Here is a 26,047-nt window from a genome sequence, read left to right on the forward strand (position 1 = left end):
AATGTAATACATATATTCAATAAACATTTTCTCCATTGAACATGACTCATTTTTAATAAACACTTTTTAAAAAGCATAGCTGGAGGAAGGAAGGTAAAAGTTAGATTAAAGGTCAAGTTTCTACATGACAATACTTGGACTATTGGTTGTAATGAACTTCCTAAGCTTACCTTCAAGCAAAATGTGATTTGGAAAAGAACAGAAACTCAGAAACATCTAATAAAAGTAAAATGACTGAAATGATGGTGATGATAAACGTGTAGATTTATTTACTAACAAGGACAGGTATCTATGATAAATTTTAAAGGGAGCTATAGAAAAGCACACGTAGGGCTTCCCTGGTGGCGCAGTGGTTGGGAGTCCGCCTGCCGATGCAGGGGACACGGGTTCGTGCCCCGGTCTGGGAAGATCCCACATGCCGCGGAGCGGCTGGGCCCGTGAGCCATGGCCACTGAGCCTGTGCTCCGGAGCCTGTGCTCCGCAAGGGGAGAGGCCACAGCAGTGAGAGGCCCGCCTACCGCAAAAAAAAAAAAAAAAAAAAAAAAAAAAAAAAAAAAAAAAAAAAAAGAAAAGCACACGTAGTAAAATCTCTTTTAATATGACATATATATATGTGTATGTATATATGCATACACACACACCTACTGAGGAAAATATTCTGGAAAAAGATATATACCAAAATAGTACTTACTTTAAGATGGCAGGATTATGTGTGATTTTGGTCTTTTTTTCCTGTGTATTTTTATGTAACATCTAATTTTAAAAACACATATATTTATTAATTTAATGAGAAAGACAAAAAACCTATTTTCATTTTTGAGGAGGAAGTAGGGAGGTTAGAACTAAGATAAGCAACAGAAAACTGAGAGGAGTGAGAGGGATTATACCTTGGTAAGAGCAGTAAACTAACAGGGTCAAGGGAAATTTTCATCTTTTGAATGACAGCAAGGATGCCTATTAATGATAAATCCTAGAAATTGAGTACTACTTACCATTTCATCTGCCAAAATGCCATTAAGTCCATGTTTATGTACCAATGCCAGCCAATTCAAACCAACCTTCTGATAGGGCTTGAGTGACAAACTGGTAAAGAGAGAGTTACCAGATATTATAGATTTATACCTCTATTAGTTTTCTCTACTAGTTTTCTGAGAAAAGGTTTAGGTTTACAATGCACAAAAAAACTGAAGTATCTAGGTCTAGTCTTACCTTTTAACTTACTGTTAAAAGCTATTTACACTTACTTAAGAAAATGAACCCCAAAACATAATACATTTTAAAAAACCTCTCAAATTTTATTCTGTATTTGTTGTTTCTGGCAATAAGAATTACAAAAAAATGTTCATATTCAGTCATGATGTAATGCCACCAAATTAATTCCATAAATGATCAGAATATTAACTATGATAATGTATTACTAATATAATATTTATACTCTAGAAAAATGTATTGTACTGATTTGAATATTAGCACAGTAAGGAACTTAAAGTATTAGAGCAAAAACATATGCATAATTTGCTACTTTGCCAGGCTGATTTAATAAAACTTTCTGACTGAATGCCTACCACCTCTAATATCACTGGTATGTATAATTCTGGAGGATGTATGTTTGTATGTATGTGTGTATTTATGTTTGAACTACATATAAATGTAAACTTGCTAGGCATCAATAAATACCAGTGAGTAGAAAGCAGCAGGCATGTGTCAAAAATCTTATTTAATTTGTGAACACATAAACAGACTAATCCCTGGGAGTAACTTGCTTGGATGGCAACATGCAAGGGGTCTAATGGATGAAATGGTTAGTTTTTTCTAAAAGTTCCAAGTGGTTAAAAACTAATAGCCATTATTTACTGAACATCTATTATATACAGATATACAAAAATATCATTTTCTAGCATCACCTCATTCAATCTTTTAATATTCTGTTAAGGTAGTTATTTTTTAACAGATGAAAAAACCCGAGGCTCAGTAATTTGCCTGAGGTTGCATAGCTACAAAGTCTTATGGCTAAGATTTTAACTCAGAAAAGTCTATCTCATGCAAAAGCTTATTCTTATACTCACTAGGGAAGCATAAACCCCACATTAACATAAAAACTTAGGACAAGGCCATGCTCCTCACTCTACAGCTTTTATCCTATCCCCTTAATTTCCTGTTACACAGATCCTATCTGCACATGGAGAAGGGGTCTGATAAATGGTTCTGATAAATGGCTCTGATAAGTGGTTAAGGGGTCAAATTCTGAAATCAAGACACTTTAATTAGAACAGGGATCAAAGAGGTGAGGTAGAAAGATATCCATCTTAAATCAGAATCTATGTTTCAACTGTGGGGTACGCAATCTATAAAACAATTCTCATTTGAAAAACTGAAAGTACAGGTAGGAAAAATCAGCAGTATTGCTGAAGTCTTTACAGTTCATTTTTTAAAATGTCTTTGCCTTCTTGGCCAATATAATTTCTATGCCACTATGAAAGTAATAATAAACAGAATATTATCATAGACATTTTAAGTTTCAGGTCCAAATAAATTCTACTATACTGGTAGAGTAAATGCTAATATTGGAATTCTAGACACTATACTTTACATGCATGGGCTTTACATGCATTATTACTTTATTTAATCTAAATTATAAAGTAGATACTATTGTTATCATCTCCATTTAGAGATGAGAAATGCTCTCTGGGATTCAGAGAAGTTAAGTAACTTGCCCAAGATCACAGCTATCCAAATCCATGTCTGCAGTGGCAGAGCTGGTACTCAATCCAGTTCTGATCCAGAGCTCAGCCCTTAATCACTAAACAGCAAACATGAAAGTTTTCTCTCTGACCCACCCACTCTACAGTCGACACTTTCTATTTTTAAATAGAATTTTCATTATTTTCCTGAGTCCTTCCTACTGTCTTAGTCATCCCCCACACATTAAGGTTCACATTCCATGAAAATGATGAAACTTGATACGGTAGACATATTACATTACTTATAAATGTATCCCAAGGGCCAACATGCTACCCCAATGTAAATTTATCACAAATAGCCAAGAAATATTCTTAACAAAAATTACTGAATATATGTATCACCAACACATGTTGAGAAACGAGTCTATTAAAATAGTCTTCACTATACATAAAATTTTAAAAAGTGATGAGGAAATTTTGAGAAGCACTGAATTTTTCATTCGAATAAAATTGTTTCATCCACATTCACAAAGCAGCTATGGTAGCTGTTTTGATCAGGACATTAAATACCTGTTATATTGAAGTATTTGTTTTAAAAATATAAGTGTGTATGTGTGTATACTTGCTCCTCTGCTAGATTTATCTAAATTACAAGTAACTTTCTGTTGCTTAGTGTCACAATAGTGCTGCCCATAACACATCCTTTCTTCAGAAAGCCAGAGGAGCACTGGAAATGTAGTTCTGGCAAACAGCTTTCCAATTCCCTTGTTAAGACAAGTTTTAAAACAGGGCAACTATATTCTTTCTCTAGCAGGCGCTCATATTTAGCTGCTATACAATCATACCTTCCATTACTTTTGACATTCAACAGTTTTCTAAAAATTTTTGTGATTGCATATGAACCCCACCCACTAGTTTACAAATAAGAATGTAATCTGCTCAGGGTAAGAACTATAGCCCGGGCCTTTTGAATTAGGTAAGTGATCTCTTTTCAAAAGGGGACTACAAACATCTTTAAACTGAAGGTTTTCTCACCTCCCAATACGGAAAAAAAGTGATTTTAAGATTTTCTGAGGTCATGAAAGAAAATGAGGTAGCATGTTATTTTAAAGTTCCTTGTTTTGTTGGGGGAAAAAAAAAATCCTTCCAGAGAGTTACTATAATTTCTTTTCAGAGTGAAAATTAAATTGGGTTTAAATTTCCTGTCAGAGAAAACTAGTATCAAAATTATTCTGAAAGGTGAGAAAGGCCTGAAATAGAAAACTGGAGTATATACAATGTGCTAAATTTAAGTTTAAAATGCAGAAATAGAGGGCTACAGAAACTTTTTCACAACAGATTAGCGATGCTAGTTGACCAAAAATTTGTCCCTTAAGTATGTCATGAATGCTGAAAATACTACCACAATAATAGTTTGTACTAATAGTAGTATCCAAACTACTAAAATATTTATATCATAGTACTCTGAGTTAGTCATCACATCTGCACTATTGATTTGCATTCACATCATTGTCAAATGGTTTCACAGCAGCTGTTTAGAAACAGGATATGGAATCATCCTGTCAAGCTGAGGATGAACAAGATCACAAGAACCTTAGTAGATTTAGCCCAGAAAAAGACAGGACACACATAATTAAATATTATTTTATACTGAACATGTGAGAAACCTTTCCAGTTAAAACAGTTTAAAGCTGATAAATTTTAGATCAACAGATAAAGCTTGAGAGATGGCTACATCTATGATAGGAATAAAATAGAAGAAATACTGAGGTTTTTTTTTTTTTTTTTTTACTTTTTCCTCACTGTATTATATTTTAACTTAAGGTAATTTTAGTTTTGACATTTTAACATAAACATTATGAATGTAATGGTTTTGAGATACATATGAGAATTTTTTCCCTTGCAAAGACTTTATTTTTAACAGGGAGTTACAGCATGTGTGTATTTCTTTTATCTCTAAAAGGCTATTTTTCTTCTGTTATAATTCTTAAAAATTTCTAATAGGAAAACAGTTAATATAATTTTGCTCCAAAATAAACTTTACTATAAAGAATTTGTTCTGTTAAGCAAAAGCACAACAGCTTATTCATCAGGATAGTTTAATATTTTCCTCTGTGCTAATAAATCCTTTCCCAGGGCAAGGAAAGTACTTTAAATGTTTCTATACTAAGCAGCCATTATGTTTGGCCAGTATACCAAGTAAAAATCTGCAAGTTGCTTGTGCAACTTACATTGGCTAAAAACAAAAACCAGGACAACAAATTTCACCCCCTAAAAGTGCATTTAAATAAACTCCAAAGAGTATCTATACAGGTTTTCAGAAGTTGTACTTTGGGACTAGATCCAAGAAGCACCTAAAAAAAACCCCAAACTATTTTTCTCACCTGTTTAATATTTCATTTAAAAAATCCTCAGTCTAATGAAAAGGATAGCTTTATTACATGATCATACTATTTACAAGTAATAGGACTTTGTGGATGTGGGTTTAAGAGAGAAATTTTTTAAGTGATGCAATAAAGCACTTGATTTTTTAAACTCCAAATTATGATAAAGTAGACTCAACTGGGTAAGCCTTGTAGAGTGAAGAACTCCCCATATCCAATGCTGTAGAACAAGAAGGAGCAGCTCCAACTACACTTTTAGGAGATGAATTTGCTGACATGGTCATAGTTCTTTCTATGCAACAGAGAAAAGAGCTTCTTTGTGGGAACTGCATCACGTTTCCCTACACCATCCCATAGCACCCTAGAAGGGCACAGAAAAGATTGTAGCTTACTATTAAAGGCCAGTAACCATATCTTGTTTTTTTTTCATACCTTGACTTTTAATTAACCAATGATCAGCAAATATGCTTTGATCATTAACTTAGAAAAATATCAGAAGTATATAAAATCACCAAGGTAAATAATTTTAATGAGACCCTAGTGCTAATCTTATTAAATACCTATCAGAAATATTTTGAACAGAAATAATTCATTTTAAAAATTACATAACACTGCAGACTATGGATACACCATAAATCATTCTAACTAGTCTCGGATCTTAGCAACTTCGACTATTTCCATGTTATTGCCTCTGTATGTATTATCACAGTAAACAATTTTATACTTTTTTAAAAAAGGGAAGCATTCTGAACAGTTCTGAGTTCCCAGACAACTTGAAAATAAACTTTTAAAAGAAGTTCAAAACAACCCCCCGCCCGCCATATCCCAACATCATGCAAAGGAGGGGTGTGCACAATTACAAAACGCTGTTTTCATACATTCTGGTTGTTGGACAAATTTTTTAGTGAAAATAATTTAGTGTTTGTTTTTTGCAAGAACTTGGACAAGGTATTTTACTGACAGTAGCAGTTTGGGGAATATACTTTTTATAATTTTTCCTTATATAATCTATTTAATAAAAGTGTCCTTTTCAATTTTTATGTGTTTTTACCTCAAAAAGATTAAAAATTTTGGGCTTTTGAAAGCATTTAATCACATATATAGGATACTTCAATCATTTCACTTATGATCAAAAAGAAATTGAACTAAGACAAATTTTTACATTGATGCAGTTGAGCAGCTGACTCTCTGAAGCACTAAATTAAGAGGTAGCTAAAACCACCTTTTCAGTTTCTGTGATTATATATGAAATTATATGTCATCAGACAAGGAAAACATAGGTTACATAAGACCATACTATCTCCTCCCTCTAATTTACAATGTGATAATGGAGTAAAATATCCTGACTGGGGGGAGGCGGGGTGGCGATCAATGAAAAACAATTCATATACCACTTACGTGCCATTATAGGAAACCCTGGGTTTCCCTTTTAAACATTAGTTTTCCTACCATTTGCACATTTAAGTTTCCTAGGCACAATACAGGAATAAATTCAACATTTTTATACAACTGAGATAAAATAATGAATAGGTACATACAACAAGTATTACCTTTGGTTTAGAATGGAGGGTTGTTCTATGTTCCATCCACCTCCATTTCCAGTGAGCATGGTAACTTGTTTTGTCAATTTATTTGAAATGTCTTCACATTTGTTCATAAGCCTTATAACTACATCCCTTTCTTGGATCAGTGTTTTACAGTGCCATATCAAATCTTCTGATAAGCCATTCGTTTTGGACATCTTTGTGAACTATGGCATGAAAAGAAAAATAATTTAACAGTTCAGATCTAGTAAATAGGGAGCCAATTTCTTTCTCTGTGAGGGAAAAAAGTTTGTTAAACTTTTACTAATGACCTTAATCAAATGTGAAGAGAACCTGCATTTGCATTCTCACGTTTCACTTTGATAAATCCCACTGTTACCTCAAACTCATCATGTTGAAATAAAACATACCTTTCTCCTTAAAACGCACCATCCCAAGCTTGCTACCCTGACCCTGGTAGCTGTTCTCTTATGGGAGAAACTCTAAAGTAATTGTTAATGTCTCCTATCAGGTTTTGTCTTCAAAACCTCGGATTTATGACTATTACCAAAGGTAATACTGCCAAATATAAAAACTGCATACTAGATCTCTTGCCTCCATTTTTGTCACTTCCTATGAATATAAGATTAATTTTCCTAAAACATACTTTGCTCTATGTCATCACAGTACAACCCCTCAAGCTTTCAAAACTCCAATTATTATCTGTCACTTGATATTTTCCTCTAAACTGCGACCACTACTACTAGGAAAGATATTGTGTGAATCAAAAGTATACTGTGACCAATTCCATAATTTGATAAAACTTAAGAATAGTATCAATTTCAATACAAGACTTGTATAAATAGGTTTGTATGAAAACTCAGAATTTCTTTCAAAATGTATTTGTATTTATTTTTCTAAAGGAGACACTGACTGAATACTTTACAAGGTAAAAGCTGTAACAGAATTAGAATTTTCCCAAATAGATAGCTTTAAAAAATATATCCTGAAGAACTGTACAAGAAAATATTTTTAGTGTAAAGGATTAGAAAAAAGCCCAGTAGCTATTTGAAAGCTGTTTTTTTTGGGCAACAAGAAAAATACCATAATCCAGAACAGAATAAAGGAAACTAAACTAAAACCATCTGTTAGAATAAAGCCACACATGGTTTTGATTCATGGTATAGTATTTAGCATATTCTTTCAAGTTATGACAAGAATCCATTAACAGCTCTAAATAATCCCCATGAACACAGTATTTCTAAGTTCACAGAGAAGCTCAAGCAATAGAAATTCAATACTTAGAGGATATAATAAGAAAATTTCATTAAAAATGCAGTTTATACTAACATGTATTTTTCATATTTAACCTAGAGTAGGTTGGTAGAAATGAAACTTACTCATCTATTCCAAAGCCATGTTATTACTGTACTGCAGGAATAAAAAAACAAAACAACCAAAAACTTAGCATGCCACAAAATGGCATTGTGATATATAAAGCTATTTGTACACTACTTTATATTTTCACAAGAACAACATTCATAATCACAATGTAATCTCCCACTCTGTACTTTCCAGGGAAAAGATTTACACATAAAGAACAGGATATGTAAGAATCAGTGCCTTGAAGATTTTAATGAGGTTCTACTAGAACTTTTAATTAAAATATTTTTATTTTTAAATGGAACCCCAAAATTATAGGTCAAAAAACCAATCTCATGTCTACTGTGGGGTAGTGTGTTTGCGATATGTGTGTGAGAGAACCAACGAGAATAACCAGGGAAAAAAAAAGAAGGAACATATATTGTGTGCTTTGTATGTGCCAGAAACTACTAGGTGTCTTTTATTCACTAACTCATGAAGTCCTCACAACTGCAAGATCAGTCCACCAGTTCTGGATGAATAAACTAAGATTCAATTTCCAAGGTCACTAAGCAGGATAAAAGATTCCAAAGTCTACACTCTTCTCTTTTCACTAAAACTAGTACTTCCCAAAACAAAACAAAAAAAACCTTAAAAGTTAAAAAACACAGGGGGGAAGGGTGGGATTGACATGTACACACTGCTATATTTAAAATGGATAACCAACAAGGACCTACTGTATAGCGCAGGGAACTCTGCTCAATGTTATGTGGATGGGAGGGGAATTTGGGGGAGAATGGATGCATGTATACGTATGGCTCAGTCACTTTGCTGTGCACATGAAACTATCACAACATTGTTAATCGGCTATACTCCTATATAAAATAAAAAGTTAAAAACCAAAAACCCTTTTTTCTGTAACCAATTGCCATTTATTGTGTTGGTTTTTTTTCTTTTTTCTTTTCTTTTCTTTTGTAGTTAAGTACTACCCTGGCTGGTGAAAGTACCTGGTATACAGACATAGTCCCTTGTCCTCGTGTGGTTTACAGTCATTGGGAAAGACATGCAACATACAATTTTAAGCCTTAACAACTGGTATTATAAGGGAAAAACCAAAATTTCATGGGTACTTTTCACACGGAGAGTAATATAATCTAGGATTTAGGAAGTCCAGAAATCAGAAAGAACTGTTTTGACTCAAGTAAGATCAATTCAGTATTGTCAGAACCTAGAGAAGAGAGAAACATACATTAAAAAAAAAAGAAACAACCAGCCATTACCATTTCCTGATGAAAGAACATACCACCAACCATGTAATAGTACTGATGGGAGCATTTAATTCTAATCCTTATTCCACAGAAAATATAACCAGAGAAGCCCAGACTGGGAAGCTATAGAACAAATGATCCAGTTTCTTCACCAAAGATATTACAGGAAGGGGGGAGGGGGAGGGACGGAGAGAGAGAGAGAGGGAAAGGGAGACGGGGAGGAGGGAACGGAGAGGGTAGATGAAACAAGATCAGACATAAGCTGGTAACTGAACCTGGTGATGAGTACATGAGGGTTCATTTAGCATTCTCATTTTTATGTTTGATATTTTTGTAGGGGCCATGAAGGGGTGTGCAAAGAGCAACTCTTACTCTTACTTCATGATGCTGCAACAGTTTGATTGAGACTTTTAATGACATTTTGGTTATTTCTGAAGTCAAAGTTTCAACTTAACTCCCCGAGGCTTCCCACTCTCTTTACCCTCTTTCCATACAAGCCAACCAACATTACAGATGATCCAAATTATTGCTGCTGGTTTAGAATTTAGATCTAACTAGTAGTGGTACACTGTTCATGAATGCACGACATCAGTAGACAGATTTTCGAGGAAAAAGTTTCATTGTTTGATAAATTTGCTAGAATTAAGTTCAGTTATGGCTGACAGTAAACCCAAAACATCAGGGGTTTAACTAAAACATAAGTTTATTTCTCTCTCATGTAAATGAAGACCCCAGGGGGCAGTTCAGATCTGGTACAGTGGTTCCAAAATCAAGAATTCTTCTATTTTAGGGGGCTTCCGTGGTGGCGCAGTGGTTGAGAGTCCTCCTGCCGATGCAGGGGACGCGGGTTTGTGCCCCGGTCCGGGAAGATCCCACATGCCGTGGAGCGGCTGGGCCCGTGAGCCATGGCCGCTGAGCCTGCGCGTCCGGAGCCTGTGCTCCGCAACGGGAGAGGCCACAGCAGTGAGAGGCCCGCATACTGCAAAAAAAAAAAAAAAAAAAGAATTCTTCTACTTTGTTGCTTCAATATCCTCAACATGTGAGTCCTCATCACACTGACATCTCAACCAACAGGAAGAAGAGATCCTTTAAGGCCGCTTTCCAAAAATCGTGGTATACTTCTGCTTACATCTCTGGACAGGAATTTGTCAAATTACCAAAGGGAGGCTGAAAAATGTAGTCTTAATATATTGTGGGTAATATATAATCGTTTCTTAACATTTCACTAATAATATATACAAAACTTCCAACACAAAATATTGTGGATATCTGCAGCTAACATTTTTTAAGAGACAGACAATTGAACGGGCACTTACTTTATTTAATCCTTAGCCTTCTCCAGAGGTCAGTATCATAATTACATCCCACTTAGAGAAGAAATACAGGAACAGAGAGAGAACTTGCTTAAGGTCTTGTAAGTTGCTAGAAAATGTCAGAATTGGGATTCAAAACCAGGCTATCTAGCTCCACTATATTATTTACCCACCCTCAAGTATGGTATTTATAAAACCAAGGGAATAAATAAAGAGGCAAGAATGGAATTCCGAAACAAGAGAACCAACACAGAGAGAAAAACAACATTCCTCAGGATGTTGGGGAAATGAGATTCCAATATCACAGCTGTTCCCCTACCGTAGGTCATAAGACTCCAGAAGAGACTTTTTCCAGAAGATGAAACTGACAAAATATCTGAAGTGTCTAAAAACTGAGGGGAAATTTAGACAACTAGGGAAGAATTTAGAGCTGAAGTAATAAGTGTATACAAAACTAAGAAAACAGAAAAACCAAGACAACTAATAAGTAGGGAAAACAAAATGCTGAGCAAGGAAAAAAAGTAATCATGTGGTATATTACATGGCTCAGCTATAAAAGGCATTTGCATAGTCTAACAATGTAGATACTAAAAAATGATTTTCAAAATTACCACATTATTAACATATTGATAGGACTGGGGAATGGGAAATAGGCATGTGAGGTGAGACAGACAGCGAGAAGAGAGCTAATCCTACCACAATGCTATAATGCCTATGTCATATCAAAAGATAAGGCCTGCAACTGAAAAAGTTTTAAAAAGCATTGTCTTTATATTCCTAGATATGGAAGTGATAAGAATCAGACAGAAGATGTAGAAGCAGTTATCTGTGGTACAGGAAATAGGCTGGAGGAGGGGATGGATATGGATTTTCAGGGAGAACAAGCCTGTAGAATTTTTTAACTTGATCTAAATACACGCATAAATAATAAAAAATAAAAACATTTAAAAAAGCCCAACATTTAATTCCAAAACACTTTTATTAGGTGTGTGTGGGGCAGGGAAAATGGGTGTCTGCTCCTAAGGAAAGGTGTAAGAACACTCTACTGTTATGTTACTGCTTTCTGAAGACAAAAAGCATTTAACAATCCTGTAAGTTACTTAGCTTCACTAAAACAAGACCTAAGAAATACAAAATACTCTGTAAATGCGGGATCCACTAGGAAATCTAAAGTTATTGATGAGCACAGCAAATACGATCCTAATTACATAATATGAAATATACCAACATATTCATAAACAGATGGATGCTCAATAAAGTCTTAAGTGGGGAGTATCTTTGGTAGAATTTTGGCTAAACTTGATTTTCTTCTTTGTTCTCGCATGTACTGTTTCAATTTTAGACAAAGAAAACAAATCGTTCTTCAAAAAAATGATAAAGCTATTTTCTCAGAGAGATAAAAGAGAAAAAAAGTAATTGCTACTTAACTGGATAATTACATGATAAAAGAGCATCAACATGGCCATGATTACTATCTCTTTGATTAAAAAGTCAAGTATTACTTTAAGGTCTTTATCTTTTTAAAAAGGTCACAGACTGAAGTACCTACTCTTGCCACCATGTGTCACTCTTACAGTAAAAATAATTTTGAATTTCTATAGGAAGGGGGAAATTGTTTAAAAGCAGATTTAATTCCCCACCTAAGGAGTAACATTATTGAGGACAGGAGTCTTAAATACTATAAATACCTGGGAGCAGCCTACAAAGTACTCAAAATGCATTTATAATTTCAAAATAAATATCAAACTCAACAAAAATGAAAACAAAGCCTGAATACAGTAATCACACACTTTACTGAAGCCACCCTATTAGGAAGCAGTATGCATTACAATTCTTCGAGTCACAAATTTAGACAGACATTTTACAATAAAGCAAAAAAGAAAACCTGTGGTCTAAGTTACTAGTGGGAGCAGCACAATGACGAGAGTAATGTTTCCACATGAGGTAAACCCGGGCTGCTTGGTTAACAATAAAAAAAAACTGCATTTATGCTGATCTAAATGTTAAGGAAGTAAATGTACATATGAAAAATTTTTAGATTGAGCTATTTATGAATGAACTATTCATGAATCTTGATTTGATCAGTATACACTACGATTCTGATTAAAGTACAAAGATGCAACATAATAAGATTATCATAGACATAATAACATCTCCACCCTATTTTGCACAAAGCTAGATAAAAATTCAGTAGGTGGTTGGTGAACTGAAGCCATCAAATGTGTGAAATCTGGCAATAAAAACCCCAATTTTAGCACATTAACAGTACACATTTTTAAACTAATGACATTTTGGCTGGCTTTGTTTCCAAAGTCTACATGATTTAATGATGTGATCTCTTACCATAAGCACATACTTTACTGCTATGAAGCAGAAAAATAAGAGAAATGGAAAAATTATGAAGAAAATCTGACAAACACTATTTAGATTTTGATTTTTAAAAAGGGTATAAAGCTGCAAACATAAATACCCTTAACATAAAGAACTTATTTCGTTAAATAACCAAATTTTCTTCATGTAAATAAAATAAGGGTGACTAGACTATCTCAGAGCATTTAAATTTTTTAGAAGTGTAATTCTTTGACAATGAAGTCATAATCATAATGTACAACTTTTCAGCTTTTGTTTTAAAAGGCACTGCTAAAATAATTTTCACATTCAAATTAAGTTTATAATAACACAATGAAATACCAATGATTACATTTAACCTATCAATGTTATGGAGACTTCTGTTTTAGCAAAAAGTCATAATTAAAATATGTGTTTACTTTGATTTGTTGGCTCAGTATGCATTGTAATGAAATATTAATGAGTTTTAAAGTTCTGCCAAATTCCCCAATCCTGAAGACTAAACTAATAAGATTCAACAATAATGTTAAGAGTTTATTAGACATTTGCACATTGTTCTTAATATATAATGCCTTGTAATTTTCATTAAAGTATGACTGAGGAACAAAATTAAAATTTCAATTAATTCTCTTAAGAATTTCTAAAAACAGTAGCCATGAAAACAAAAGTAAATGCTTTTTCTTTTGTTTAATTCTGAAGTAGTTCACAGGTACATTAGCAAGCCTCTCTGATTAATAGGGAAGGAGTTAATTATATAATTTTTTTTTTTACCAAAATGTACATAATACTGACCTTTCCTTTGATGACTTTAAGACATTAAATTGATCTTTAAATCAGTCATATTCAAAATTCTAAAGTAAATGAAAGTAGAAGCTGAAAGTTCTAAACAAATTAAAACTCAAAGCTCATATACACTGACTTGCTAAACTGTTCATTTCCAGGAACTTGTGTTCACTAACTTTTTCAGAATAGCTAAGCCCTGTATTCGCTAAACTCAAGTGGCAAGTTTACTTTTTAACTGTTACATAAAATAATCAGCATTTAGATGAATGGCTAGCAAAAATTGTCTCTGTATTCAACTTTCAGAAAGAGGACAAGATGCTATAGGAGGTTTAAGTAGATAATGCATAATCTCCAAATTCATGTCAAGACTAATTTAAACTATGCCAATTAATTAGTAGGGGAAATATGCTTTCTACATGTTAAGTTACTGAATATTTTTAAAAGCATCTGGCACATATAACTCTGGTATAATTCACTTTTTACTATAAGATATGTGGGCAAGTAGTCACAGTGACTGAACACACTGGTGCAGATAATTGCATTCCTTATTAAGTAAATTAAGAATTCCAACAAGCCCGAGCAACCCAACTCTGTAATGACATAGGAGACCATTAAAGATTAAAAGAAAGAAGAAAATGAAGAAAAGAAGAACAAGAACGCCCTTCAGCAAATACTTTAACAAATAAATCACTTAGGCAAAGCCGAACAAGTTTTCAAAGGGCCTGCTTTGACAGATGTTCTCTGGAAAAGCAAAGGCTTTAGGCAAAATGAGTATCTTTATTTATTTATTTATTTTTAAAGCCATGAAGTACTAGTAATGTTGTTTCTATATTTTTCAAATATTTTAATTTTTTAGAAAATGCTATTTACAATCATCGTTCAGGGACCTTCCCACCTTGCCACTTCCAGATACTCATCAAAGGGAACTTAGGTTCACATAGATTTGTCCCAAGTATAAGATTAATCACAAAGCAACTTTACTCCCTAAGTTAGGGAATAAAACTTCCTAAAAATTTATAAAACATCAAGAGTCACTATTGATGTGACTTCACATTCTAAAGCTGTAAAAAATCATCCATACTGCTTTCACAGGAGGGCCTGTTTAGAATCCATGCTATAAAACCCCCACATTTTCACAATATGAAGCAAACTTTAAAAGACAGAGTTCTTACATTTCTCTATATGAGTAAGATTTGCTGACTGTTGACATTTATGAAACTCAAAATACAGGTATTTTAGATAAAACTTGTTTATAGCAAATGAAATTCCAGAAAATGATCATGCAAAGTGTACTTACCAGTGCTTATGCCTTCCCTTCACCTAACGCTTGAATTCTAGGCTTCCACACACTTTTCTATCTTTCCAATTAAAAACGCTGCAGCCTGCTACACTCCATAAAATGGCCGTATTGTTTAACCAAGAAAAACATGTTAGAGATTGAGCTGTCACTTTTAAAAGAAAAATAAGATAAACAATTGCTTCTTCTGTGGTGAAGCATAAAACACTTAGGCTGGCATTTTAAATCATGGAACTCCCCTGGAACATACTGCTCTTCAAGTAGTTTTAGTAAAACTTCCACCACATTCTTGCTTTCTGCATTGTGTCTCAGTAGTAACAGATCAGAACAGGCTAGCAAACAACTCCTTCCTAAATGTAAGCTCTAATTTCTTCTTCTGCAGTGAAATGAACCAAGTTTCTATGCAAAAGAATGAGTGACAGTATTCCCAGCCAATCAGCTTGGGGTTTTTCAGGAAAATCACCCCTTAATTCATTCAAAATTAGGTCATATGACACTATTTGAAATACTATTGGCTTAGAATGAAAGTAATGTTTGACTCTACACAGGATAAGGCCACCCATCTATGCTTCCCTGGGCTGAAGATACCTTGACTATAAACAGTACTGTGAATTAAATACACACACACACGGGGGGGAAAAAAAAGAATGTAGCCTTACCAGAGCTTCCCAACTATTAAAGGGCCGGAGTTCTGTTATCTTCTGAGCCTTTTTCTGAGAACACTGAGGAATCAAAGTAAGTTCACCAATTGAAGCGTCTTGAAGGAAGTGAAGAATTTTACCTTTATAGCCGTCCTCCATCACTTCTTCTCCACTACTATAGTCCTCGTCTAATGAACTACCGACATCAGAACCTGAATCATATTCAGAGTCTTCAATAACTCTTTTAGGATTAAATACATTTTTCTTACGTTTCTTGTTAAAACCATTTTGTGGTTTCATGGAACATTTCTGTTTCAGTTTTGTTTTAGCTGCGTTTTTAGGATAATTTTGACTTCTTGAAGAAACTTCTTTTCCATTTGGAAACTCACTTGGTGAAGCATATTGCATATCTGCGTACAAAGACAAAAATAACTACATTAGAAAGATATAGATTAAATATAAATTAATATAAATTAAATAACTACATTAAAGATAAAATTAAATAAAACTTCAAGTAAGAAAATTATTTATACAAGTATTCATGCTTTTTTTAATACAGAATTCAACTATAATTTATTGTTAAATCTTGATATACTTTAAAGAGAAATACTGAAGTAGAATTTGAAGTTATACAATGAATTGAAATAGTTTCAAAAATAGGTGACTTTTTAAAACGAATTAAATATAAATCCTCATTTTCTGTCAAAGATCCTGAGAATATAAATGGCAGCTGCATATATATAAGATGTCCCAGATGTTATTTAGCAGGCACACCCCCAGGCCAAAACTGATGGGTGTAGCAAAAATAATGCTCATCCTAAATTAAAACTATCCATAGTATGACTAATTTTTCCATCACCCATCCCCACTATTCTAGGTTCATCATTACCAAAAATCATTTAAATATGTTATTAAAAAGCACCATTACTTCATCACTGATTATGCTATCATATTCCATGGATTTCTAAGATGCCTGTGATCGAAGGTACACTTATTTTATGTACTAGTAAGAAATATTAAGTTACTCTTTAACACAGTATTTTGTTATTTAGAATGTTTATGTTTTACTCAAAGAGCTTTTAGACTTGCATATTATCATACATTCATTCTTGTACAATATTAAAAAATAAGCAAAATAAACTGAATATTCTTAACATTTCTTCACATTCATAATCTTTCCCTTCTGAATCTTTTTTCAGACTCAGAATTGGTGATATTGGTGGTTTTCTTTTCTCCACCCAATATCATTCTCTGTGCCATCGAGAGCATTTGTTGTGTAGCATTTTCTAAAATAATTCATTAAAAACAGACAAAAAACAACAAAAAACCTAAAGCCATTGTGTTGGCCTTTTAAAAAGCTGGCTTTGCAATTAAGAAGAGCTAGTCTACTTGATTTCTTCTTAAGGATGTTGCTAAACATGTGTGATTCAACGCCTCCCCACTACTTCTCTACCCTTTGGTTCCTAACGTTAAAAATGTTCCACTATGGGATCAGGGACTTTTTTCCATGCCAGTGATAACCATCTTATAAGTTTCTGATACTGGTGCTTTTGATATTCATGTAAGTGCAGGCTAGGACATCTACGTTATAGTGATTATAAGACACCAGCAACTGTAAGATCTTTCCTAAGAGCTGTTAAAATGTAAAAAAAAAAAAAAAAAGTTTCTTTTGTACTCAATAAAACATGGTAGTTTATAAGTAGACTTAACTATCAAAAAAAGTTAGCCAAATAGAAAGAAATGTTTATTGTTTCATTCTACACTGCAGTAAAGAACAGGCCAAAACATTTGGGAACTGGTTTCTAACATCTCGTGCAATCCCATTCTCTGGTTATTAGCTAATAGGTTTACTATTTTCTTATATACTAAGATATAATATATTGGGAAGTATGAATTTTCTGTAATGACATAGAACAGATAATTACCTTGGTCTTCCGCAAACACTTTTAAAGATTCTAAAGCCTCTGTGTACATCCATTCATGTTCCTTGAGTACTTCCCTTAATTCCTAGAAATAAGTCATTGATCTTTTTATTAAAAATCTAAAATTAACAACTTGTTGAAAACTTTTATGCTCTTTTAAAAATAAGTAAATCACCTTAAAACTTAATAGAATTCATATCTGATTATTTCACACTTGTTTTTATGTTGCTTTACAAATGCTTTCTGTATATTTAATTTCACTTTTGTAAATTTCTTCAAAGGGAAGGAAGCTTGATAGTTTTTGCATTTCTACTCTTGCTATGAAGTGCTCTGAACACTAGAGTATGAAAAAATGTTTGCTCAATTAAACTGCAACATGCAGCTAGGCTTTTATAAACTGCCAACTTCAAAACATGTAATTTGAACATGCGCAAAGAACCACTATAGCAACAAGACTTTGCATTCAGCTCATCAGAATTTAGCAGATGTACTATCTGAATAAATCAATACAAGTGTAAATGTATTCCCAATGTTAAACAAATAATGTGTTTTCAAGTACAATAAGGTGATTAAACACAGGCATTTTTAGCACTGGCATGCTTGGCATGGGTCTTTACTGACCCTGAAAGTATTTTTACTATCTAGCAAATACACCAAAGCTTATTAAGACACTGAAATATAGTATTACACTTTAAAATTCTTCAGGAAAAATTTAAAGGATGAGAATATGAAGAAAGCTAAAACAAGTAACTTGGGATTATAGATGGCTTTGTAGAGGATCTGCATTTTATATGAGATGACAGTTGTTACTACAGTTATGTTTGTTATGATTATATGATGTTACCATTATAATGCTGATACTATAGTTAGCAAATAAGCTAAATAAATAATGTAAACTAGCAGTACAAAGATATTTTATAATATTGATAAGAATATTTAATCAGAACAGTGCAAAACTCACCCTAAGCTTTTCACATGGTTGATCTCAAAAGACTGTTTTGTAATACAAACATTTAGTACATACTGATTAAATTTCTGCACATGATTACTCACCTCTTTATCAAAATTAGGAAATTCCTTTTGCAATTTCAACACAATACTTTCCTGTTTTTCCCAATTACTGCTAGATTCTGCAGACTCATTTGATTCTTCTCCCTAATGGGGAGGTAAAAAAAGAGAACCAATTTAAGATATCATCAATAACAACAGTCTTAAGACAATCACATTTGTATTTTGACTTGACTTGGAAGTTTTCACATTCGATCAAGAAGAATCCAAATATGTTTCTTTTTGTTCACGTGAAAATTGACAAATTTATATCTTAAGGATAAAAAATATTACTGGTTTTAGATCACTCAAAAGACCTTGACTACATATCCAGTAACTCACACTTCACTCATACAACGCTCAAAATGAGCTAAATCTGCTAAAACAACTAGAATGATCCTCAAACTGACTCGAAATAATTCAGGTATACTGAAGTCTCTCCAAGCTAATGGCAAAAACCGAACCGAACCAAACCAAACCAAAACACCTCATCCATGCTGACAATTTCATATCCTCTACAAATTTCAAATACTGAGAGAAAAAAAGTTTACTTTTACTTCAGTCTTGAATGGTTTAAATATTAACTGCTCAGTCACAACAAAAGTGACACAGTGACAAAGAAACCTATACAAAACTAAATAATATATAAATTAAACATTAATTTGGGAACTGTGGCTACTTATAAACACTATCTCTTTCCTCTGTCACTTAACTTCATTTGAAGAAACTGGTTAAAATTCCACATTTAAACAAAAAAAGATTCCTTGGGTTCATATATAAGAGAAATCTTGCATTTTAGTCAATCTAAAAGCATTTATCTACTTTGCTAGGAACTGTACCACATGCTACACAAACATGAGAGAGAAAAGCACGGTTTCATACTTTCTCTTTTACCTCCTTTCTTACCCAACAACAATACTATTTTTTTCTTTTACTAAGAGAGAAATATCTAAATTGTGAGTGATACCTTTCTTGCACACAGGAATCAGATGAAGTTCCACACGACAGAGATATAAGATGGTATGTAAGTTAGGAGTAGGAAGAAGAAAACTAGATGTGTTTTTGTAATAGTAAGTGGCCTGTGTCGGCTGGAGCACAGAGACCGTGGATATGCTATAAAGCTTAGACCAGCGCTAATATTGCTTGAAGGTCTGGAGTGCCAAACTGAGGTCTTTACTCAGAAAGCAAGAGGATTTTGAGCAGGGGAATAATAAAACATTAATATTTGGAGAAAGCATTTTGAAGCCATCAAAAATTCATACCATAATTCTCGCTTTGCAGATGAAGACACTGAAACTCGAAGAACAATCCTTTTAAAGGTCACAGATGGGTAATAACCAGCTGAGGTACAAATAGAAACTTAGGTGTCTAACCCTAGATCAGTGTTTTTCCATTATCTAAGTGTTTCCTAAACTTTAGTCATTCACATAGCACATTCATGATTTGAAATGAGTCAGATGTCATCAAAGTATGAATAAACAAACTGTAGTATGCACATAAAACTGAGTATTATCAGCCCTAAAGAAAGGAATGAAGTTCTGACACATGCTACAACATGGATGAACCTCAAAAATATCAAGCTAAGCGAAAGAAGCTAGACACAAAAGGTCATATATTTTATGATTACATTTATATGAAATACTCAGAATAGGTAAATCCAGAGACAGAAAAAACTGACTGGTGGTTGGCAGGGGCTAGGGGGAGAAGAGAATGGGGAGAAACTGCTTAAAAAATACAGCATGCTATTGTTGGGTGATAAAAATGTTTTGGGACTAGATAGGAGTGGTAGTTATACAACACTGTGAATGTACTAAATGCCGCTGAATTTTTAATGGTTAATTTTATGCTATGTGAATTTCACCTAAAGAAAACAAGTTAAAATATTTGGAAAACAGGGGCTTCCCTGGTGGCGCAGTGGTTGAGAGTCCGCCTGCTGATGCAGGGGACACGGGTTCGTGCTCCGGTCCGGGAAGATCCCACATGCCGCGGAGCGGCTGGGCCTGTGAGCCATGGCCGCTAAGCCTGCGCGTCCGGAGCCTGTGCTCCGCAACGGGAGAGGCCACAACAGTGAGAGGCCCGCGTACCGCAAAAAAAAAAAAAAAATTTGGAAAACAGTAAATATCTTTTGGGAATTAAATATGTGACAACACAAATTAAACATTCAGTAGGTCGTGTGCCGAACTGCTCTTTGCTCTCAGACCCCACACTTCTATCAGCTCTGCTAATACCTGGTGACTGAAAATACCTTGCAGTTCAGTGGTTATGCTCGAGCTTTACAGTAGCCAGGTGATACACAACCTTTGGGCTCAAATCGTCTTAGTGGGTCCAGGGGTTATGAAGCAATCCTGTGGTTATTTTTCTGGTTTCAGAATGCAACTGACAAATTTGTTACTGCCAGAAATCCCACATTAGCTCCTTGACCCACGGATTAGGGGCCATAATTGTAGAAAATACCAATTCTAAGGCACTAGCAGTGTCCCTCGGAAGAAGCAGCAGCAGCAACACCATTTCTGACATAACTGCAGAGACTGACTCCACCATCCCAGATCTCAGGGTAATGCGACTCCGTGGCCTATACAAAAGCTGAATGGGTCATAGAGAAGTAGATTATCATAAACAAACAGGTGACGACTCCAACTGTAGCTGCTATTTTTACTAGAGAAAAATCAATATAACTATGAGACTATTACTCTAGCAGTAATTAGAAAAGACTAGTAGAAGCAATCTGCTTTTGTCTGGGCAGGGTCAGTGATGGATACACCATCACTGTTTTCAGAGCTATGGTAAATCTCCATCTCTTTCATAAAACAGTACTCAAGGACTTGGATAGTTTTGTGGACTCTGACAGTCCACAGTATATCACTTTGATCCTCTATACTGAAGACGTCACACAGACTGGACTTGATAAGCAGGAAGCAGTGGCTATTTTTAGATGGCCTTAGTAAGAAACATGCATGCTAGAGTAGAAAATAACCACCCTCAAATCCTGGGCCCACCACTTTCATGAATTATACAGGGGTCCAATCTGGAGCATGCTGCAAATTCCACTCTGGAAAAAAAAAAAAAAAAAAGACAAATGGCTGGCACTGGCGCCTCTGAGAGAGAGGCACAACACTTCAGTGGGCTTCTTTGGATCCTGGAGGCAATGTATACTTCAGTACAGTGTGTGCCGCTCTGATCGGTTTATGAAGAGCCCTTAAGTCTGTCAGGAATGGGGCCCAGATTAAGACAAGGCTCTGTAGCAGGTCCAGGGTGCAGTGCAAGGTCCTTTGCCACTTGGGTTTTGTGACCAGTAAGTAAATGCAGTGATTCCCAAAGAATCTGTGGCTCATAAGGATGTTGTATTAAGTCTCTGGAAATCCCCAACAGGAAAATCATGGCAGAGACCCACATGGTTTCAAAGAAAGGTCCTGTCCTCTTCCGCTGACAACTACAATCTGTTCCGCTATAACATGACACATCCATTTCCAAAAATTATTGCACGTGCAAAATCATGAAAATAAAAGCTACCGTGTTTGAGAAAAATTGTGTTAGAGGTATAACATTTAAAAACTTCATTAGTGACACATTTAAAAAAAGGAAGAAACCTTAAAAGAAGGGTAGCATAATTTTACACATTAAATGGTTAAGAAATACGTAAATACTACAATAAATATGAACTCAAGTTTGCTTGGGGATGTTAACATTGGAAGAGCTGTAGCTTATGAGTTACTATGAAATGGTAGATGAATGGTTATTTGAAAATGAACAGTTATGGAAAGGCGTGACTCACTGTCCTTGTGCTATCTCTGCTGTATGGCTGAAAATATAAATATTAACTTAAAAATAAACAAATAAATAAAATCAATAAATTTCTGCTAACTTTGCTAGCCTCCTCCTCTCATATTAAAGCTGCCTGGGATTTCCCTGGTGGCACAGTGGTTAAGAATCGCCTGCCAATGCAGGGGACACGGGTTCAAGCCCTGGTCCAGGAAGATCCCACATGCTGTGGAGCAACTAAGCCCGTGCGCCACAACTACTGAGCCCACGTGCCACAACTACTGAAGCCCACGCACCTATAGCCCGTGCTCTGCAACTGCAACAAGAGACTGCAATGAGAAGCCTGCGCGCTGCAATGAAGAGTAGCCCCGGCTCACCTGGACTAGAGAAAGCCCGCGTGCAGCAATGAAGACCCAATGCAGCCCCCCAAAAAATGGATAAGATAAATAAATTTAAAAATATATATATTTAAGAAAAAAATAAAACAAATAAAGCTGCCCGTTAGGTTCAAGATTCAACTGGATGCCATGAACAACTCTCCTACTATGTTCAGCATTAAAGCCACTATCTTCAGTAAAGACAAGGCTGAAGTAAAGAGTAAAACTGTTTTCAACAACATTTAAAACACCTGATAACTTTATTGTTAATCTGTCATGGTGTAAACTTTTGATTTTCATTATCACTGTCATCATCATCATCTGCATCCACATGGCCGTCAGCAGCAAATTGTTCCAAGTCTTCTGTGGTTAGATCATCAGGGTGGGATTCTAGCTCTCCAACATCTTTATTTTCTATCTCCTCAAATCCAACTTGTTTTCCTAAACCAACTGCTTGTGAATTTTAAAAAATTTCTCTGAAGCTTCAAGTTCTTCAAAATCAAAAATCAAGCCAAGAAAAATTTTCCATGATACATAATGCAAACACTCTTTTGTTACATCACTCCAGGCTTCTAAAATGGTGGTAATGGCCGCTCCAATGTTAAATCTCTTCCAAAATTCTATAACCATATCTGCATTCTCACCTTCAATTACAGTAATTGGTATCTTAAATGTTCACTTTAAATAGTAAGCCATAAATGCTGCTAACACATTTTTACCAAGAGACTGTATGAGAGAGGTGGTTTTTGGAGGCAAAAGAAAAAAAGCCTCCTTCAACCAATATCTATTGCACTTTGCAGAATTTTTTATGATCAGATAAAGTGGGAGAAAAACCTTGAACTTGTTTTACAGAGTTTACATAACTGTTAGAACCAGCTGAATGTGAACAACTGCTTACAATATAATCCCATTTAAGACGGCAGCACTGTACACAACTTCAGGCAGTACAACTTACTGTCCATTTTGTATAGAAAAGATGGTTAGAGGTACAGATCAATGATTTACCATGGACAACAGCCAAGGAGAAGAACAAGTGGAAGATCAGGGAAGAGGTACACTGTTGGACTTAGAAGTTTTTCTGAGAACAGAATGTAAGGGTAAGAGCATCCCATATGAATGTTCGGCAAATGTATCTATTGCACAGGAGTTTTTAATAATCACGTGGACAAGATGATTCATTCTTTGAACACCAAAATAAGACTGTGGATGCATGCTTGGATGCACTTGGATGCATGCTCAATGTGTCTCTATACAAACGGCCATGGCAACATGGACTAAGTCTGTGCACACAGATCAACAAGATAAGACTTTCTCACACCAACATTTATCTGGCTACTGCTACTGGTGAGTACTTGACCTGCCAAGAGCAGAGGCCAACAATGAGTTGCCATGACAGCACCATTCCTTGGGAGATGTAGTCAGCTGTCTGGTAGCAAGTTGATTACATTCGACCCCTTTCATCATGAAAGGGACAGTAACAGAAATCTACTCTGAGTATGGACTAGTCTTTCCTACCCCCCTGGATCTGGCAACACCAGTTATGGATTGAATTGTGTCCTTTTAAAAGTCTTATGCTGAATAATGCCCAGTACCTCAGAATATGACCTCATTTGGAGACAGGGTCTAACGTAATTATTACTGAGGTAATCAAGTTAAAATGAGGTCATTAGGGTGGGCCCTAATCCAATGACCGGTGTCCCTATAAAAAGAGGAAATTTGGAGATAGACAAGTACACAGGGAGCATACACTGTGAAGATAAGGCAGAGATCTACAAGTCAAGGAAGACCAAAGACTGCCAGCAAATCAGAAGCTACTCAGAGAAGGATGGAACAGCCTTTAGGAGGAACCAACCCTTCTGATGCCTTGACCTTGGGCTTCTAGCTTCCGGAACTGTGAGACAATACATTTCTGTTGTTTAAGCCACTCAGTTTGTGGTCCTTTGTTACACTGCCCTTAGGAAACTAATGCATCATATACATATATATAGAAAGCTTAACTCAGTCACAGTACACTGTGACACAACAATCAATGTTTCTGGCCAGGGGAGCTAATTTCACTAGAAGAAAAGTCCATCAATGGTTTCATGCCCGTGGAATTCACTGATCTCACCATGTGCCTCAATACCTAGAAGGAGCTGGCATACAGAACAGTGGTATCACAATGAAAATTCAGAATGTAAACCTGTTGATAACACCTTACAAGGTTAACATGCTGTTCAACAGATGTACAAGCCAAGTAAATGCTTTGAATCAGCAATCAATATGATGCTATTTCTTCTACAGCTGTTATACGTAGGTCTGTAAACTAAAACGTGGGCCTAGTCTCTTATACTAGTAGTTCCTCACACCTAAAACTCACAGAATTTTTACTTCCTATCGTTATTAGTTCTCAAGGCTAGAATACTTCTATGGAGGGACACAATAACTATCCCATTAAATTAGGGTACAGATTGCCATCTGCTATTTAGGGCTTCATGTATCACTAAATCACAGGCAAAGGAGGAGGTTACTGTGCTAGTTGGGGTGACTGATTTTGATTTGATTACCAAAAAGAAACTGTGCTGTCATGAATGCAGACAGGGAGGACTATGTCTAGATTCACTGGGAGGCCTCTTAGTACATCTACTCCATAAAGTAAAAGTTAATGGAAAACTAGAATAACCCAGTAAAAGCATAACCACTATTATTTTTAGATAAGCAGTTAAATATCAAAGGAGCCATCTATAAGAATTATAAGTAGTTGTCACTGAGGAGTAAGAAATGCTGCTGGTACTGGTAACAGCTATTTTACGTAAGTGTTGTTCAACCATATGTATCTATTAAATTTTATGAAATAAAATTTAAAGTATATTTTCCCCAAAAGGTACTTTACCACAACACTAGAATATTTTTTAAGTCAATTTTATAATGCAGAGATATGCAATTAATACTGGATAGATTAAGAAGAAAGCAAAATCAGTCACAAATGAGATGCAACCATAAATTTTCTTAGTTGTAAGAGAGAAGACTGATTCACTGAGGTGCATTTTTAGTACGTCCACAGACTCAACAAATTCCGTGCTTAAGCAACTAATTTTGATGTTGCAATTCAAATGTAACTCACTTGATCCAATCTCTTCTTTTTCATAGATTGATCATCATTAAATTCATCTTCCTCAAATGGCTCTGAAGAAGAAGATAATTTTCTTTTCCTGGGTCCACCACCTTCTAGAACAGAGAAGGAAATTCAAAGTTTGCACACATATTATAAGAATCATTAATGCAAAACAAAGGCAAAAAGGTTATTATAATGAATATACTTGTAGACAGTTCTCTTGACATCAGGCCCAATGTTATTTCTT

General features: G+C 34.9%; 1 protein-coding gene across 4 annotated transcripts in view; it reads right to left on the reverse strand.

The window, feature by feature from the left end:
- SMARCAD1 (SNF2 related chromatin remodeling ATPase with DExD box 1) overlaps window positions 1-26,047 on the reverse strand; it is a gene marked incomplete at both ends in the record, with an annotated part of 70,149 nt that overhangs the window by 12,213 nt on the left and 31,889 nt on the right. For 3 of the 4 annotated variants that reach the window (XM_079703253.1, XM_079703254.1, XM_079703252.1), the window contains 6 exons: window positions 993-1,083; window positions 6,616-6,815; window positions 15,620-16,011; window positions 17,527-17,608; window positions 18,577-18,678; window positions 25,810-25,910. In XM_079703253.1, coding sequence (XP_079559379.1) covers window positions 993-1,083; window positions 6,616-6,815; window positions 15,620-16,011; window positions 17,527-17,608; window positions 18,577-18,678; window positions 25,810-25,910 — 968 coding nt within the window. Of the gene's footprint in view, window positions 1-992; window positions 1,084-6,615; window positions 6,816-15,619; window positions 16,012-17,526; window positions 17,609-18,576; window positions 18,679-25,809; window positions 25,914-26,047 lie in introns of all 4 variants that reach the window. The other variant, XM_079703251.1, reaches the window with a different exon arrangement.

Source organism: Hyperoodon ampullatus (genome assembly GCF_949752795.1).
Source record: "Hyperoodon ampullatus genome assembly, chromosome: 1".
Classification (NCBI taxonomy): Eukaryota; Metazoa; Chordata; class Mammalia; order Artiodactyla; family Ziphiidae; genus Hyperoodon; species Hyperoodon ampullatus.